This window comes from Hemicordylus capensis, chromosome 4 (assembly GCF_027244095.1).
Source record: "Hemicordylus capensis ecotype Gifberg chromosome 4, rHemCap1.1.pri, whole genome shotgun sequence".
Classification (NCBI taxonomy): Eukaryota; Metazoa; Chordata; class Lepidosauria; order Squamata; family Cordylidae; genus Hemicordylus; species Hemicordylus capensis.
This window is the reverse complement of record NC_069660.1, coordinates 137,458,016-137,473,784: the sequence shown is the minus strand read 5'-3', so window position 1 is coordinate 137,473,784 and position 15,769 is coordinate 137,458,016. Positions and strand designations below refer to the sequence as shown.

Genomic DNA, 15,769 nt, shown 5'->3' with positions numbered 1-15,769 from the left:
CAAAGAAATCAGGATAAAAATAACATTCTAAGAAGCAGCTTGTATTTAACTGAAACCACATTTGCACCTTCCCCACTGTCAAGCAACATGCTGGACTCAGAGAGAGCAGGAGGAGTTAAGAACTCATCATCCATGCCTCTGACTGATGACCCCAATTCATGCTACTGAAAAATTCAAGGAATGTAAATAGTGTCATGCATAAAACAAACAAGTGTATTTACCTGATGTACATATTCATCCATACTAGATGGCATGTCAAAATTTACTACCAACTTAACATTGACAAGATCAAGTCCTCGGCCAAGTACTCCGGTGCTTACAACAACTTCAAATTTTTCTTGAAGTAATCCCTAAAAAAAAACATGAACATTATTCCAGTTCTCTTGTGTCTTATTACTGAGGTAGAGGATAGAACTCAACAATGAAAAAAACGTGTTCAACAACTTCACTGAAGTGCTCCTATTGCTAGAGAACAGGAAAGTCTGCACTTCTGCAAGGCGAGAGACACTAAAATGTAACTTTGAGAATTGTTGTCAGAAGTTACCTGACAAGAGTTACAGGAAATGGAGCATTGGTTCACTTACCATGAAGGCTGCTTCTGTTTGCTGGAGTCAAGGACATCTCTATTGGTTATCCTAGACAGGACTATGTTAATTAGCTAAAGAACAGAAGCCTATAAGGCCTGAGAGGGATAACCTCACCCCAGTTCTTTCAGGGCAAGTTAGAACAGTACGACTGCAAACATGTTCTAGAAAAACAACCATAATGAAAAAACAGAGATAACAAACATATAGGTAATCATAAACAGAGTTTCAATAGTACGGGACAGGTAAACACTGTGGAGAAACTCAGCCACCAGTGTCCTGTTAGAATGTCCAGTGAGAAAATGAAGAGGTAGTATCCCTGGAGTAAAGAAGTGCACCAAGCTGGGAGAACCAAGATGTCCTTGCTCCAGCAACCAGAAGAAACCTTCACGGTAAATGAACCAAAGCTCCATTCTCAGTTGCTGGGGTCAAGGACATCTCTATGGGACATACCATAGCTAGTACATCACCTCGAGAGGGAATGCTCTTGGCTGCTCCTAGGGAAGTACCTGTTGCAACACCTGTGTTGTGATCAGTCAGGAACAGCTTTTCCTTTTCCCCTAAAGAGTAAACTGGAAGTGAACCCTACCCTATCCATCAGGCAGTGACCTCTAGGGATCAGCCACTCAGCACACAGTGACAAGGACCTAGAGGGCCCTTGTGGCAGGAAGTGAAGAGGTTCTTTGTTCTCGCTCAGTTGGAGCTAGGCAGGAGATGAGAGTGGTTGCGGGCAAGGCTTAGTGGGGAACAATGGAGTTTGCACCTCATGGCAAAAGCTAGCCAGAAGAACTCTCTCATGGAAGGACATCTGCAGATCCTTGGGAGACAAGATTGCAGGAAGTTTTAATTCTCTCCTGGAGTATGGGGTGAGTTTCAAGGAGGAAGGAAGCCAGGGCTTCTGAAAGGTTTAGCCAGGGAACTGTGTGTTAGGTAGCTGGTGTTAAATTTCTTTATTTTAGTGCTTTGCAAGTCCTTACAACTGGTTTATTGTGTTTTTATCTGTAACGTAACAAGCTAAGAGTAATGCTAGCCTGAATCCTTTCTTTCCAACACGGGGGCTTTTGTATTTTCTTGCAATTATGTTCTATGCAACTGAGTAACCATGATTTTTAAAGTGTGCCACTCCAAACAAACCGGCCAGAGTGCTTTTTGAAGTAATCTAGTAAAGTACTGAGTGTTTCTTTTTCCTGTAATGGAATTTGCTTGAGCCTCAGACCAAAACAGTCTGTAGTCTTTTGAATAAAGTTTTCTCGTTTTATGCTTTGTAATTTCACCTGCCTCTGAGTGGATTTTTAACTCAGGAAAAAGGGGTTTTACTCTGGTGCAGACACGCCTCAAGGTTAATTGTTCAGCAACCTACCAAGTTTTCTCTTCATGCGTAGGCTGCACATGGAAGGTTTCTGTATTTTTCCATTTGGTAAAGAGGAAGAGGGCAGGAAAAAGGGAGGACACGAAGGACCAAATAAAGGAGGAGGAGAAATAGCAGTGAGAGCAATAGGGGTTTTTGTTTGTTTGTTTATAAATGAATGGTTGGAGAAGTAGAAAGGACAGAAGCTCGAAAGGGGACTCAGAGAATAAATGTCTAGAAGAAACAAGTGTAGAGTAAAAATTGAAGAAGAGAAAAAATCCAGTTTGCCAAGGAGCAACGCAGGACTGAAAGAACTGGGGCACAGTTATCCCCCTCAGGCTTTATAGGCTTCTGTTCTTTATTAACATAGTTCTGCCTAGGAGGAGGATAACCCATAGAGATGTCCTTGACCCTAGCAACTAAGAATTAAGATGGTCATCAAAATGTTACAGTGAAGTTTGCAACAATTTTGAACACATTTCAAAACAAGCAATAGGGCAATGACCAAAACTACTAACCAATATTTTTAACGTTACTGAAAGTTATTTCTCCTCACTTGTACACTCTGAAGCCCAAAACGCACTGTTCTCTTACTGTCACTATATTTACAAACATTTAGAATAAGCCTCATCTAAAAACCAGCCTGATTAATGGGCCAGTCCACACCAATGCTTCATCACAGACTCCAGGACCCCCCCATTCCCTGGTTAGCTACAGTTTCAATGCTCCCTCATCTATGGAATAGGATTGCAGCCCTGTAGTTTCTTAGCCAAGTTATGGCTAGTGTTATAGAAGACAATGAGTTTCAGAAGAGCAGTCTTCAAATCAATCCACACCATCGTCAATCCACTGCCTGGCCTAGGGAAATCTATCTCTGTAGTTTTCCAGAGTATTGCGTGGCACAGCAATGGTGTGAAGACTGCTATTCTGAAACTCATAAAAGTCTGCATGGCAATTCAAAAGTATGTGATTAAAAGCACCACTAAATTAAGAATGATGATCTTTTAAGAAGCTGGGTGTGGCATGGCTGTGTACAAACCTGTAAAATGGCAGTCCTTTCCATCTGTGACTTATCAGCATGCATAGATACTGTTTGTAATCCTGTGATTTTATGAACAGCTTCGCTCAGAAGATCTGCACCCAGCTTACATTCTACAAATACTAGTACTGGAGGCTTGAAGAGTTTCTTATCCTAAAGAAATAGAAAAACAAGACCATTGTTTAAGCTCTTGTGTAATGGATGTGCTTTGAATGAGTAGTTTCAAACTGAGTGACGTTTGGAATGAGTAGTTTCCAAGAACAGAACTGAATCAGATCAACAGCCCTTTTCCCTTTCCTCCCAGTCCCCAAATATCTGCAACCTGTAGAACAGAACTGAGGGGTTTCCTTCTTTGGATACTAACATTTAGTATTTCAAAAAGCTTTTTCTTTTTGGAGGGTTCCTCTATCCAAAGAATAATCTGGCGAACATTGGAACATGGCAGATTCTTTTCTCCAACGGTTATTTTCACAGCATTTTGCATAAGCCGATTTGCCAGCTGCTCGGTACCAAAAGGCATTGTGGCCGACACCAACATGGTTTGATGATCTCTGGGGATATTTTCCAAAATATCCAGAACCTGCTGCTGGAAACCCATCTTTAACATGGTATCAGCCTGTTTAAGAAGAAGAAGAAGAAGTTGACTAACTTGTATTTATTAGAATTAGAAGCAGATTTATTAGAAGCAGATTTCTGAGCTGAGAAAATAAAATATTATGACTTCAGGAGTCAATATGTTGTGGTTAGAGTTTCAGTCTATGACTGGGGCGCGACTTGGGTTCAAATCTTCATTTGGCCATGAAAGTCATTAGGTTGGGCTGAGAGAGAGACTGCATCAAGATCAGCCATCTCACAGGGCCATTGATAGAATAGGGGGAAACTATGTATGGTGCCCTGAGATCCTTGAAGGATGGGTGGGATACAAGTATAATAAATAAGTAAGCATGTGTTGCCACTATTTGCATTTGACCTCTCTGACAGTAGGTCAAGAACACTGAACTACCTTTTGAGGAGCTGGTACAGCTCTATCAGGAAGCCTGTACTTTTGTTGTCAGAGGTACGATTAGATAAGCAAAGGATTAAACACAGGTTCCTTTCAAAGATGGAGCAGCTGCCAACACACATCTTCCCAGCAATTCTGAGTGCTGTCACCCCTCCCCCTATAACTCACTCAAGCAGCAATGTGTGTGGCAGCAACCACTCCCACCTTACAAAAAGCATGGGCATGGAAGTGAATGCAAATCTGATGTATTTTTAATCATCAGTCACCTGCTTACTGCTGACAGAAGGGAAGCTTTTCTTTTTCTCTGGGAGGTCAGTAACAGGTTTTACACAACTTATTGAATTACAAGGCTGAAAAATGAAATAGCCCTAAGGCAACAACTAAATTACATTCCAAACACTTCACGTACTAAGGAGAAAAGAACATATAGACATACTGAGGTGTACTACATGTCAGACATTTCTTTAAAACCTGTACATAGGTTGCTTGCTAAGGGCACAGCCACTAGACAGAAACAGAGTTTTTAGAGTGATGGCTGTTAACAGATTTAATTGTAAAAGTAGACACACACACACTGGCACCCTTTTGATCTATGCTACATACTTACTTCATCCACTACAACTATTTTAATATTATGGAGTTGAACGGAGCTTTGCTTTAGAATTTCTAGAAGCCTCCCAGGTGTTGCTATGACAACCTAACAAAAAAGAGAGAGGGGGGAAATATTAACATTTAAAAAATCAAATAGCTGTTTAAATCATTAACACCACAAAGTCACAGTCAATGGGGCTTTCCCACAGAAAAACGTATATAGGATTGCAGCATTAATATCTGAATGCTCCAAAGAAGGAATTATATTTTAGGGATATGCATGAAATGTTTTTTGCACATCCCGGGGGGGCGGTACCTTTGAAAAGGAGGAAGGCAGTTCCTACTTGCTCCTCCAGTGAGCCCCTGCCACCCATCATGGCGCTGTCATGCTTAAAACTTAAAAGCAGAAGCCATGCTACTGTCCTCTTTAAAATGCCACTCCGATGGGATGCTACTCCCAGCAGCCCTCTCGTGGTGCTGGCACACAAATGGCATCAGCACATGCGTTGTCACCATTTGCATGCTGACGCCACAAGAATACTGCTGGGAGCAGCATCCCATCGACGCGGCATTTTAAAAAGGACAGCAGCATAGCTGCTGCTTTTAAGTTAAGCTTTAAGGATGACACCGCATCAATGGGGTGGTGGCGACTCACCAGAGGAGCAGGTAGGACCCACCTGCCTCCTTTTAAAGGTACCCTGCGCCCCGCACCAAAACGTTTCAGCTGCAGAAGTCCGAATCATTTCAGCGTCTCTCCAAAGAGGCGGTGAAATAATTCAGGCACATCCCTATTAGATTTGTATCACTCTGTACATGAATTCTAGAAGTGTCTCTTTTCTCCACACACACACAAACGCCCCAAACCACAGTTGCTCAAATACCACCCCATATCAAGTTTTACCTTAACATTTTTTTTCAGGCGATGAAGCTGAGGTGGCAATGGCAATCCTCCAACCAGAAGAACCGTTCTCATGTTTGGGAGGCCAGTCATGAGCTCTTTAGCTTGTTTCTCTATCTGTATCGCTAATTCTCTTGTTGGCGTCAGAATGAGAGCAGATGGGGTTTCTATCTAGAAACAGCAAAAAAAGTTAAAATTCATCAATCCACATTCTCTGTTTAAAATACCAGCACAGTGAAATACAGAAGAGCAGTCATTTCATATCAGACCAACTCAACAACATCCTTTTCATCCAGATGTCAATAGAGGAGACAGTGAACAGTCACAATGTAATATTAGATACTGAGGAAGTCTACTCCCACACTATGCAGCCTTTGAGTACAGAAATAAAAGTGACTGGGTGAGCTGTTACAGAACATTTCCAAAGACTGGTTCACACATACACATTCATCACTTGGTGTCTGCAACATGTAGTGATAAGAGTTTATGTGGGGAGGGAGAGAGAGGGAATGTGCTATCACAGATCTAACACTACAAATGAATCTTTTGTATCAACTAATGTCACATTGCTATTGCAGGACTTGACAAATCTCAGACGCCAAGGAACCATAGCTCCTACAAATTTGATTATGGCAGCTTGACTAGGATATTCAGAGGTAGAATAATTTAATGAAATCTTTATTAAAGCCCTGATTCTGTTCTAAGTATGTTACCTGTAAATGGGATAAAGAGAAGCCCATTTACCCTCCTGCTCCACTATGTCCATCACTAAGTCCAATAATTTTGTCAAGTGTCCACTGGCTGACTTCTCAATCCAAAGAAAATTGGACAAGGTCTGCCTGTTCCACAGAGTCCATTCATACTTTTGGCACAAAGTCATGCATGGTAGTCAAGCATACCATAATCCAGAGAGGTACAAACTAAGTAGTATGTTATGTAGGAGCCAACTTCATAAATTAGTATACGTGTGTTGCTTAAAATACCTTGTAAACAGCCAAGGAATTCCAATCCTCAAAACAATTTTTTGCAACAGATATATAACACTAACAGTGAATTGTGACTATTTAAAAAATGTGAATAGAGTACAGTGCAAAGTTTTGCCTTTTTAAAAAAAATCTAAAGGAGTCAACTACGTGCAATATTTTTAATCATTTCAGTCTGTTTATGGAGTCAGTGGTACTTCTAAATCTGGATTCCTGGATGACTGACAATGGCCTCTTATTCATCTCAATTAAAGCAGCTCGGTGACCTTTTATGGGTCCTCTTCACTTCTGTAATGGATTGCAGTTTTGAGATGACAATTCTCTCAGAATATTTCTACTAGTATTTTATACTAGTTTAAATCAGTTTAAATCATTGACTGGCCAACCAAATTTCCCTTGTCCTTGCTATTCTCTCTGCCAGACAAGAAGAGCTGGAGAAATGGGAATAAGTGCTGTATGAAGGTAGCCACATGTGAATGGGAAAGACCCATCATTCTTGTAATGCAATGACCCCACCTCACTCCCCAGAAGTTTCCATCCGTCAATGTAAATCAAAGGGGAAAAACTAACACCACCTTTGGCTTCCCAAAAATTTGATGCTGACACATAGAAATTTCCATTTCTCCCACCCCCCTCCCACCTCTGCATAGGTTTAGGTCCTAAACAAATGAGATCTTCTAGCTATGCATATGAATCATTTGTTGACTAGGACAACTGGCATCCGTTAGCCAAACAGCTGACACTACTATTTTCCTCCAAAAATCAAGTGACATAAGCACAGGAATTCAAAGAAAAAAGATAGTAGTTATGAGAATTCCAGAGAAATTAATATTGCCATCCTATACACAAATATAGGTAAAGTGTGCCGTCAAGTCAATTTTGACTCCTGGTGCCCACAGAGCCCTGTGGTTTTCTTTTGGTAGAATACAGGAGAGGTTTACCATTGCCTTCTCCCACACAGTATGGGATGATGCCTTTCAGCATCTTCCTATATCGCTGCTGCCCAATATAGTACCAGTGGGGATGCAAATCAGCAACCTTCTGCTTGTTAGTCAAGCATTTCCCTGCTGCGCCACTTAAGGTGTCTATACACAAGTACCCAAGAGTAATTCTATTGAATACTGTGGGACTTCTGAATAAACATACATAAGAACACAATTGCCACAGCTTTAACATGTAGATATAAAATTTACCTCTCCCAAAACTTTAATTATAACTGGAAGTAGAAAAGCTGCAGTTTTTCCTGATCCTGTGTCAGCAGTAGCCACAATATCCCTGCCTTGCAAGCCAACTGGAATCATCTGCATCTGGACAGGAGTTGGAACTTCGTAGCCTGATTGTTTTAGATTGCAGCTTAGAGTTTCAGGGAAAGCACAGTGTTCAAATTCTACAATAGGCCTTGCAACTCCTTGACCTTGGACAGCAATACCTAGCTGCTGCTTTAAATTTTCAATCTGCTCATCTTGAAGACTTAACACAAAGGCATTCTCTTTATACACATAAGTACTGTCATAGAAATCAGACTCGATCTGACAACCTTCTTTTTCACTATTATCAAGTTTAGGGCCTCCCTCCTTCTCTTGGAGAAGCAAAAGGTGCTTGGCTTTACACTCCAAGCTGCAGATATCTTCATCCGTTTTGTCACAGATGTATTCCCCATAATGACCACAGATCACACAGACGGGTTCACCAGGCTGTGGCCAGCGTTGTGTTTTACTGAAAGATTTGATGGGCTCCTCTGCAAGAGAACAGTCATCATTGTTTGCATTTTCCAAGGTTGTTTCAACAGTGGCCCCAACTGAACCTAGTAAAGTCTGAGGCTCAATGCATCCTTCCACTGGTTTAAATAAATGACTCTGTAAGGCCGATGCATCTTTTTCATCTGAACTGGAGTTTCTGAATGCTGCAGTTGTATCAAATGAAGAATCACTTGGAGAAGACTTGTTTTTCTTAGCTACACAGGTCTCATTGTCAACCACATTCCTCTTGATTTTAAGAGATCTTGGGACAAACATTTTTCAATATCCTGTGAATAACATAATCAGAACTGTTTACATCTGATAAGTTACCGTTTGGGAATAATTCAGGCACATGTGGCAAGAAACCCAAAGGGACAGACCACAACCAATTTTTTTAAATTTATTACATTTATATCCCGCTCTTCTGCCAAGGAGCGCAGAGCAGTATACATGGTTATGTTTATTTTTGCAGAAGTATTCCCCCTAAATTTAATGGAATATTCTGGAATATATATGTATGGAATCAAGCTTAAATCACTAACTCTGATGAATTCAATAGATTCTGAGTGACATACAGACTAATGCTTTGGTGGTGCTATGGGCAAGGGGTGATTTTTGCCAATCTCCCCTTTCCTCTGAAACTCACTGTACCTCCCCCGCCCCCACAAAAAAACCCTGAGGATCACATGACGCTTAGAGACAATTTTCAGGAGAAAAGTGGGTCTCAGAGAGAAGAGGAAATTGGCAAAAATCGCTCATCCCAAGAACAGCGTTAATCTGGACATCAGCCGTTTAAATCGAGTGTTGTAGCAGGGCTGCTCTCACATGCAAGAAGCAGAAAGGACTAGGGTATCTTTTGGTTACACTGGGTGGGATCAAATTGAGAAAGACCCTCTCAAAATATTCTAATGTTACACTGTAACATGCTTTCCTTCCCAGCCTCCCTCTCTAGGCGACAAGCTAGATTCTCGTCCTACCTTAACCCCGAGACTTTCCTGCGAACATGCTTCAGACAACTAAAAACCGATTTCTTCTTTCTGGTCGCTTCCTGAATTTTTGCGGCCGCTCTAGGCCGTCAGCGAATCTTTGGTTTTTCAGCCGCTCTCCTCCAACAAAATGATTCCAAACAACACTCAGTTCCGTTTCCTGCCGCCATGTGCGGGGCAAGTGCAGTGGAGAAGACACACAAGCATGACTGCAAAACCTGAAGTCAAGCAGCCAGGGCCGAAGGCTCCTTTTCTTTGCAGTTTTTGTCTTTAGAAATAATTGCGCTCGCTTCCCAAAAGATATTTCCGCTCGCTGGATGAGTTCCTTCCTTGCTGGCTGTTGGGAGAGCGCTTTAGGGTTTTCAAAAAGGTAAGAGGTGTTATCGAGTGTGGGAAGGAAGGAAGCTAATGAAGTTTCTGAGTTTAATTGGTTGATGTTGTTTTAAAAGTAAGAGTCACAAGGAATACACGTTTTGGAAAATGAATGTTCCTGTCTCTTCTTCTCTGTTCAAATCACAACCAATCTGGCAAATTTCAACAAATATCTTATTCCCTGTTCAGGGGGAGAGATAGAAAAGAGAGGCTATAATGGAGCAGTTAGAAGGAACAACAAAAAGAGAAAGGAGTACTTGACTGGAAAATGTAAAAGAGATTGTTGAACATACATGAGACTAAGAGCTCGGTCGTAGGTTTACTCAGAAATTAGTTCTATTGTGTTCAGTGGAGCTTACTCCCAGGTAAGTGTGCACACGATTGCAGCCATAAGGTGCATGTTTGATGCTTCCATCCTGTCAGAACTGAAGCAAAGGTTGTATAAAAGCATGTCAGGGTCAAACAGGAGCTTCTTGAAATATGCTTCTGTTACCTAGGGGCAGAGCCACCTTGGGCAACAGGGTTCAAAGAACCCGGGCTGCCCCCCTGACATGCCCCTTGCATCTGATGTACACAGGGGGCATGGTTTAGTTCCCAAACGGGGCCACGCGGCCCATTCAGGAGCTAAATCATGCCCCCCACGTGTGATGTCAGACACAGGGGGTGGGGTGAGGGGGGCTGCAGTGGCTGAACATGGACCACTGCTGGCCTCCCTCCGCCACTGCTGTTACCCAAAACTCGGGTCTGAGCCTGCTTCTACTTTAAAGTTGCAATAGGAAAACCTTTATTTAACAGAGAGAATCAAACTCATCATCCTTGCACATGATGCAGTATGCCCCTCCCCACTTTTGAAACCTATACAGCTTCTTTAGTACTTTGATTAAAGGATAGGACAGTTCCAAAGCACTGCAACAAAAGAGAGCCAATAAAATACACAATCCTCATTTAAACCCTCAGTGGCAGGTAGAAATTTAACATGCAAAGCCTTTGCCACTGCATTTCATCAGTTAAATTATAGACATTTAAAAGCATGGGAAGCAGAGGAGTGGGGTGGGGAGGGGGTCAGCCTTGCCTAGCTTCTTTCGTACTTTTGGAGTAGAGGACATTATTATTTCAAAGTACTGCAACAAAAGGCAACCTGTAGCCTACCTTCTTTGAATGATACTTTGTCTACCAGACCAACCACCTTACACAATATGGTTGGTCTGCACAGTGCATCTTCAACTAATTGTGGAGGCAGCGTTCGTCATTTAAAGTACTGTTTGCGACACTTATAGAGGGGTCATTCAGTCTGGACAAGCATCCCCACCTTGCACAATTAGCAAAATTTGCCCCAGTGCACCGGTGGGGGGGGCAATTTTGTGCGTTCACAGCATACACACATCCTTATCACATGTGGTCGGTTTTCAGGACAAACTACCATCCAAAATGGAACTTGGAGACTTCACATTAATTCCTGTATATCCACCATTCTTGCCCCTCATGTGGAGAGTCATACTCAGCCAGTTGTTAATTTTCCATGTGCAGTCACAGGGAATACAATGTTCTTTCCACACTGCAGTAGATATGGAAGGTTTGGGGAGCATAGTAGACTGATCCCCTCCCTTTTTACCCCTTTCTTTCTGTTGTATCTGGACATGCACCTTAAAAAAAAAAACAGGACAAAAAAACCAGGACTAACACAGTCTATGTTTGTCAAGATTGTGCTGCTGGACCACTGTTATAATTTTTTTTTAATTTTTCTGCAGTGTTTTTTGGATTTTTTTGCTTTAATACATGTGATTTAACTGCAGGGAAAATACTGGTGGAGCAGATGGATTTATTTATTTATTTATTTTTACATTTATATCCCGCACTTCCTCCAAGGAGTCCTCTACATGGTTATGTTTATCCTCACAACAACCCTGTGAAGTAGGTTAGGCTGAGAGAGACATGACTGGTCCAGAGTCACCCAGTGAGTTTCATGGCTGAATGGGGATTATGAATTTAGGTCTCCCCAGCCCTGGTCCAACACTCTAACCACTACACCACACTGGCTTAAGTGCAGGGAAAATACCGGTGGACAGCAGGTGGATGACATCATCATGTGAACCCCAACACCATTCTGCAAAAGAGTTACAAATGTGTGACAATCCCAAACTACGTAGATGTCCTGTGGATGTCTTTCACTGGAATATGGAATCAGAAGTCTTGCAACACAACCATTAAGATCATGGCCTTGTTATAGTGATCGCACAGGAAGATGGCTTTGTCTTCTCCCTCTCACTGTTTTTGTTCAGTTCTGGTCTCCCTAGACTGCCTCTTCTGTACTCTGATAGTCTTCTTGCCTTCCAAACGGGTCTAATCTCATACAGGTGAAACTCGAAAAATTAGAATATCATGCAAAAGTTCATTAATTTCAGTAACGCAAATTAAAAGGTGAAACTGATATATGAGATAGACGCATTACATGCAAAGCGAGATAAGTCAAGCCTTAATTTGTTATAATTGTGATGATCATGGCGTACAGCTCATGAGAACCCCAAATCCACAATCCCAGAAAATTAGAATATTGTGAAAAGGTTCAACAGTCTAGGCTCCAGGTGTCCCACTCCAATCAGCTAATCAATCCATAACACCTGCAAAGGGTTCCTGAGCCTTTAAATGGTCTCTCAGTCTGGTTCATTAGGAATCACAATCATGGGAAAGACTGCTGACTTGACAGTTGTGCAGAAAACCATCATTGACACCCTCCATAAGGAGGGAAAGCCTCAAAAGGTAATTGCAAAAGAAGTTGGATGTTCCCAAAGTGCTGTATCAAAGCACATTAATAGAAAGTTATGTGGAAGGGGAAAGTGTGGAAGAAAAAGGTGCACACGCAGCAGGGATGACCGCAGCCTGGAGAGGATTGTCAGGAAAAGGCCATTCAAAAGTGTTGGGGACTTTCACAAGGAGTGGACTGAGGCTGGAGTTAGTGCATCAGGAGCCACCACACACAGACGGATCCTGGACATGGGCTTCAAATGTCGTATTCCTCTTGTCAAGCCGCTCCTGAACAACAAACAACGTCAGAAGCGTCTTACCTGGGCGCAAGAAAAAAAGAACTGGTCTGTTGCTCAGTGGTCCAAAGTCCTCTTTTCTGATGAGAGCAACTTTTGCATCTCATTTGGAAACCAAGGACCCAGAGTCTGGAGGAAGAATGGAGAGGCACACAATGCAAGATGCTTGAAGTCCAGTGTGAAGTTTCCACAGTCTGTGTTGATTTGGGGAGCCATGTCATCTGCTGGTGTTGGTCCACTGTGCTTCATTAAGTCCAGGGTGAACGCAGCCATCTATCAGGAGATTTTGGAGCACTTCATGCTTCCTTCCGCAGACGAGCTGTATGGGGATGCTGACTTCATTTTCCAGCAGGACTTGGCACCTGCCCACACTGCCAAAAGTACCAAAACCTGGTTCAATGACCATGGGATGACTGTGCTTGATTGGCCAGCAAACTCGCCTGACCTGAACCCCATAGAGAATCTATGGGGCATTGCCAAGAGAAGGATGAGAGACATGAGACCAAACAATGCAGAAGAGCTGAAGGCCGCTATTGAAGCATCCTGGTCTTCCATAACACCTCAGCAGTGCCACAGGCTGATAGCATCCATGCCACGCCGCATTGAGGCATAATTGCTGCAAAAGGGGCCCAAACTAAGTACTGAATACATATGCATGCTTATACTTTTCAGAGGTCCGATATTGTTCTATTTACAATCCTTGTTTTATTGGTTTCATGTAATATTCTAATTTTCTGGGATTGTGGATTTGGGGTTCTCATGAGCTGTACGCCATGATCATCACAATTATAACAAATTAAGGCTTGACTTATCTCACTTTGCATGTAATGCGTCTATCTCATATATCAGTTTCACATTTTAATTTGCATTACTGAAATTAATGAACTTTTGCACAATATTCTAATTTTTTGAGTTTCACCTGTATTCTTCTAGTGCTATAGCTCTAGGTCTGTGCAGTGGCTTGACTCTGTTGGTATGTTTGCGAGTTTGCGAGCTTGCAAGTTTGCGAGCTTGCAAGTTTGCGAGCTATACAGAATTCTTTTTACTGTAACATTCTGCATGGATAAAAAAGCATGCTTAATTGACACCTACAGAAAGCTAGTCCTATAAATTTAAGGTGTCACCCAGTTCATGCATCTGCTGAAATAGGCTGGCTGTCACCTAGGAAACCCACACTTGCTGCAATGAGTCAATTAAAGGTGCTACCGCACTTTATATATTTTATTTCCACTTCTCTCTTCAATTAAGTTTAACAGAATTTACAAACTGCTTTATCTTTGCACCTTCCAAACCATATCTCTAAGGAACATACGGTTGCCACCGTTTTTGTTTTGTTTTAACTGGCATGGTGCTTGTGCCGGTAACATTGGCTTTCCTTCCTATTGTGCCATTAGGTGAAGCTTTCCCTGCAACCACAGCTCATTCCTGAGCTGTTTACTGGAGCACATTACAATGGCATGAAAGAACATTAAATAATTAATGGTCCCTGTGAGCCCAAAATACCCATGTAGAATGAATTCTGCCCACTGCATCTCTGCATGATTTGCTGTTTCTGATTTGCTTCCTTCCAATTGGCCTCTGCTGGCAGCAAGTAATACCACCTTGTCTTTACACTGGAGTTAGATGGATTAAATTGTTCCCTGTGCTGAGACTCAATTGATTTACTCAGATGAAGCTGCCTGTTTTATCTATGCATTAGTCACTCATCTAGGCTGACCTTCCAGTTAAAAGACACACCCAAAATAGTGAAACAAGCAGAAACACAAGGGTTGGGGTCCTCTGAAAGAAGCCATTTCTTATTCTTTTGCACTAAAAGTAATTTTTTTCAAGTGTAAAAGAAGTGTTTCTCCAGTTCCCCCCACTCTGTCCCATCCAGTTAATTAAGTCTGGGAAATAGTAACACTGAGCTGCAGCCACTGAATTTTTCACTGTTGTTGGAGCTACAGGAGTTGTTCCAGAAAATTAAAAACCAAGTAATACCTTAACAAGGAGTATTGCTCACAGACTACTCTGTGCTTATTTTATAAAAAATTTGAGAAAAGTATTGCCCCTTCTAATCATACTCATTTTAGATTCCTTCTAAGTGTCAGTGATTGACCCAAATCAGGCAACATCCCACAGATTAACAGCCAAGCCTGAAGAGCCCATAATAATAATAATAATATAATATAATAATAATTCGATTTCTATACCGCCCTTCCAAAAATGGCTCAGGGTGGTTTACAAACAGAAATAACAAGCAAATAAGATGGCTCCCTGTCCCCAAAGGGCTCACATTCTAAAAAGAAACTTAAGACACACACCAGCAACAGTCACTGGAGGTACTGTGCTGGGGGTGAATAGGGTCAGTTACTCTCCCCCTGCTAAATAAGGAGAATCACCACGTTAAAAGGTGCCCCTTTGCCCATTTAGCAGGGGATAATGGGGGGAGTGGGAGGTGCGGGAGGCAGCAGTATCACTATGAATCACTTGCACTGCTGCTGCTTCTCCCACCTGCCTCTCTCTCCACAAATGAGACAGGGCAAAGGTAGTGGGATAGACTTATGCCACTGTAACCTCCTTCCACCCTTCCCATCTGTACATAAACTTGCTCCCAGAGTTCCCTGTGATGATTCAGGGGCCTCTGAGAAGAAAGGCCACCTACGCACGCGTGTGTGTGGGGGGGCACACGCACACACAGAGTCAAGCCCTTGCCCCCCCACCCCAAAAGTGCAAAGACAAAGGTGGTCAATAAATGAATAGACGATGGAGCAGACCTGAGTGAGGAGGAGTCTGGATATAAATGCAAGGGATAGTAAGTGAAAACAAAAGTGAACAAAATTTATTCATGCAGTCTTAAGAAAACGTTTTCACAGTGTAGCTTCCACTGTAGAAGGGAAACACCTATCCTGGCAGCAGGCTGTAAAGAGACCCCATTTGGGAATATTTTACTGAAGTTCCCGTATCTGTTCTGTGGGTAAGATAAAGGAAAGGAAAAGTTGTCCTGTGAAGCCGGTGTTGACCCCTGGCGGCCATAGAGCCATGTGGTTTTCTTGGTAGAATACAGGAGTGGTTTACCATCACCTTCTCCCGTGGGTAAGACAGCGTTATGAGAAGTGTGTACCTATTATAGTGTGCACCTACCTTCTAAAAATGCAATCTACATTTATCTCTGAAGGTTTTAGTAAGGTTATATTAGACAGCAAGAA

General features: G+C 42.2%; 1 protein-coding gene across 1 annotated transcript in view; it reads right to left on the bottom strand.

The window, feature by feature from the left end:
- The window catches only part of DDX59 (DEAD-box helicase 59), a 41,749-nt gene that overhangs the window by 4,028 nt on the left and 21,952 nt on the right, over nt 1-15,769 (bottom strand). The window contains exons 2-8 of the mRNA XM_053244033.1: nt 9,163-9,724; nt 7,640-8,472; nt 5,467-5,634; nt 4,582-4,671; nt 3,336-3,587; nt 2,972-3,124; nt 222-350 (exon numbers count right to left, since the gene is read on the bottom strand). Of these exons, the coding sequence (XP_053100008.1) occupies nt 222-350; nt 2,972-3,124; nt 3,336-3,587; nt 4,582-4,671; nt 5,467-5,634; nt 7,640-8,461 (1,614 nt within the window). The 5' untranslated portion in view covers nt 8,462-8,472; nt 9,163-9,724. The remainder of the gene's footprint in view (nt 1-221; nt 351-2,971; nt 3,125-3,335; nt 3,588-4,581; nt 4,672-5,466; nt 5,635-7,639; nt 8,473-9,162; nt 9,725-15,769) is intronic.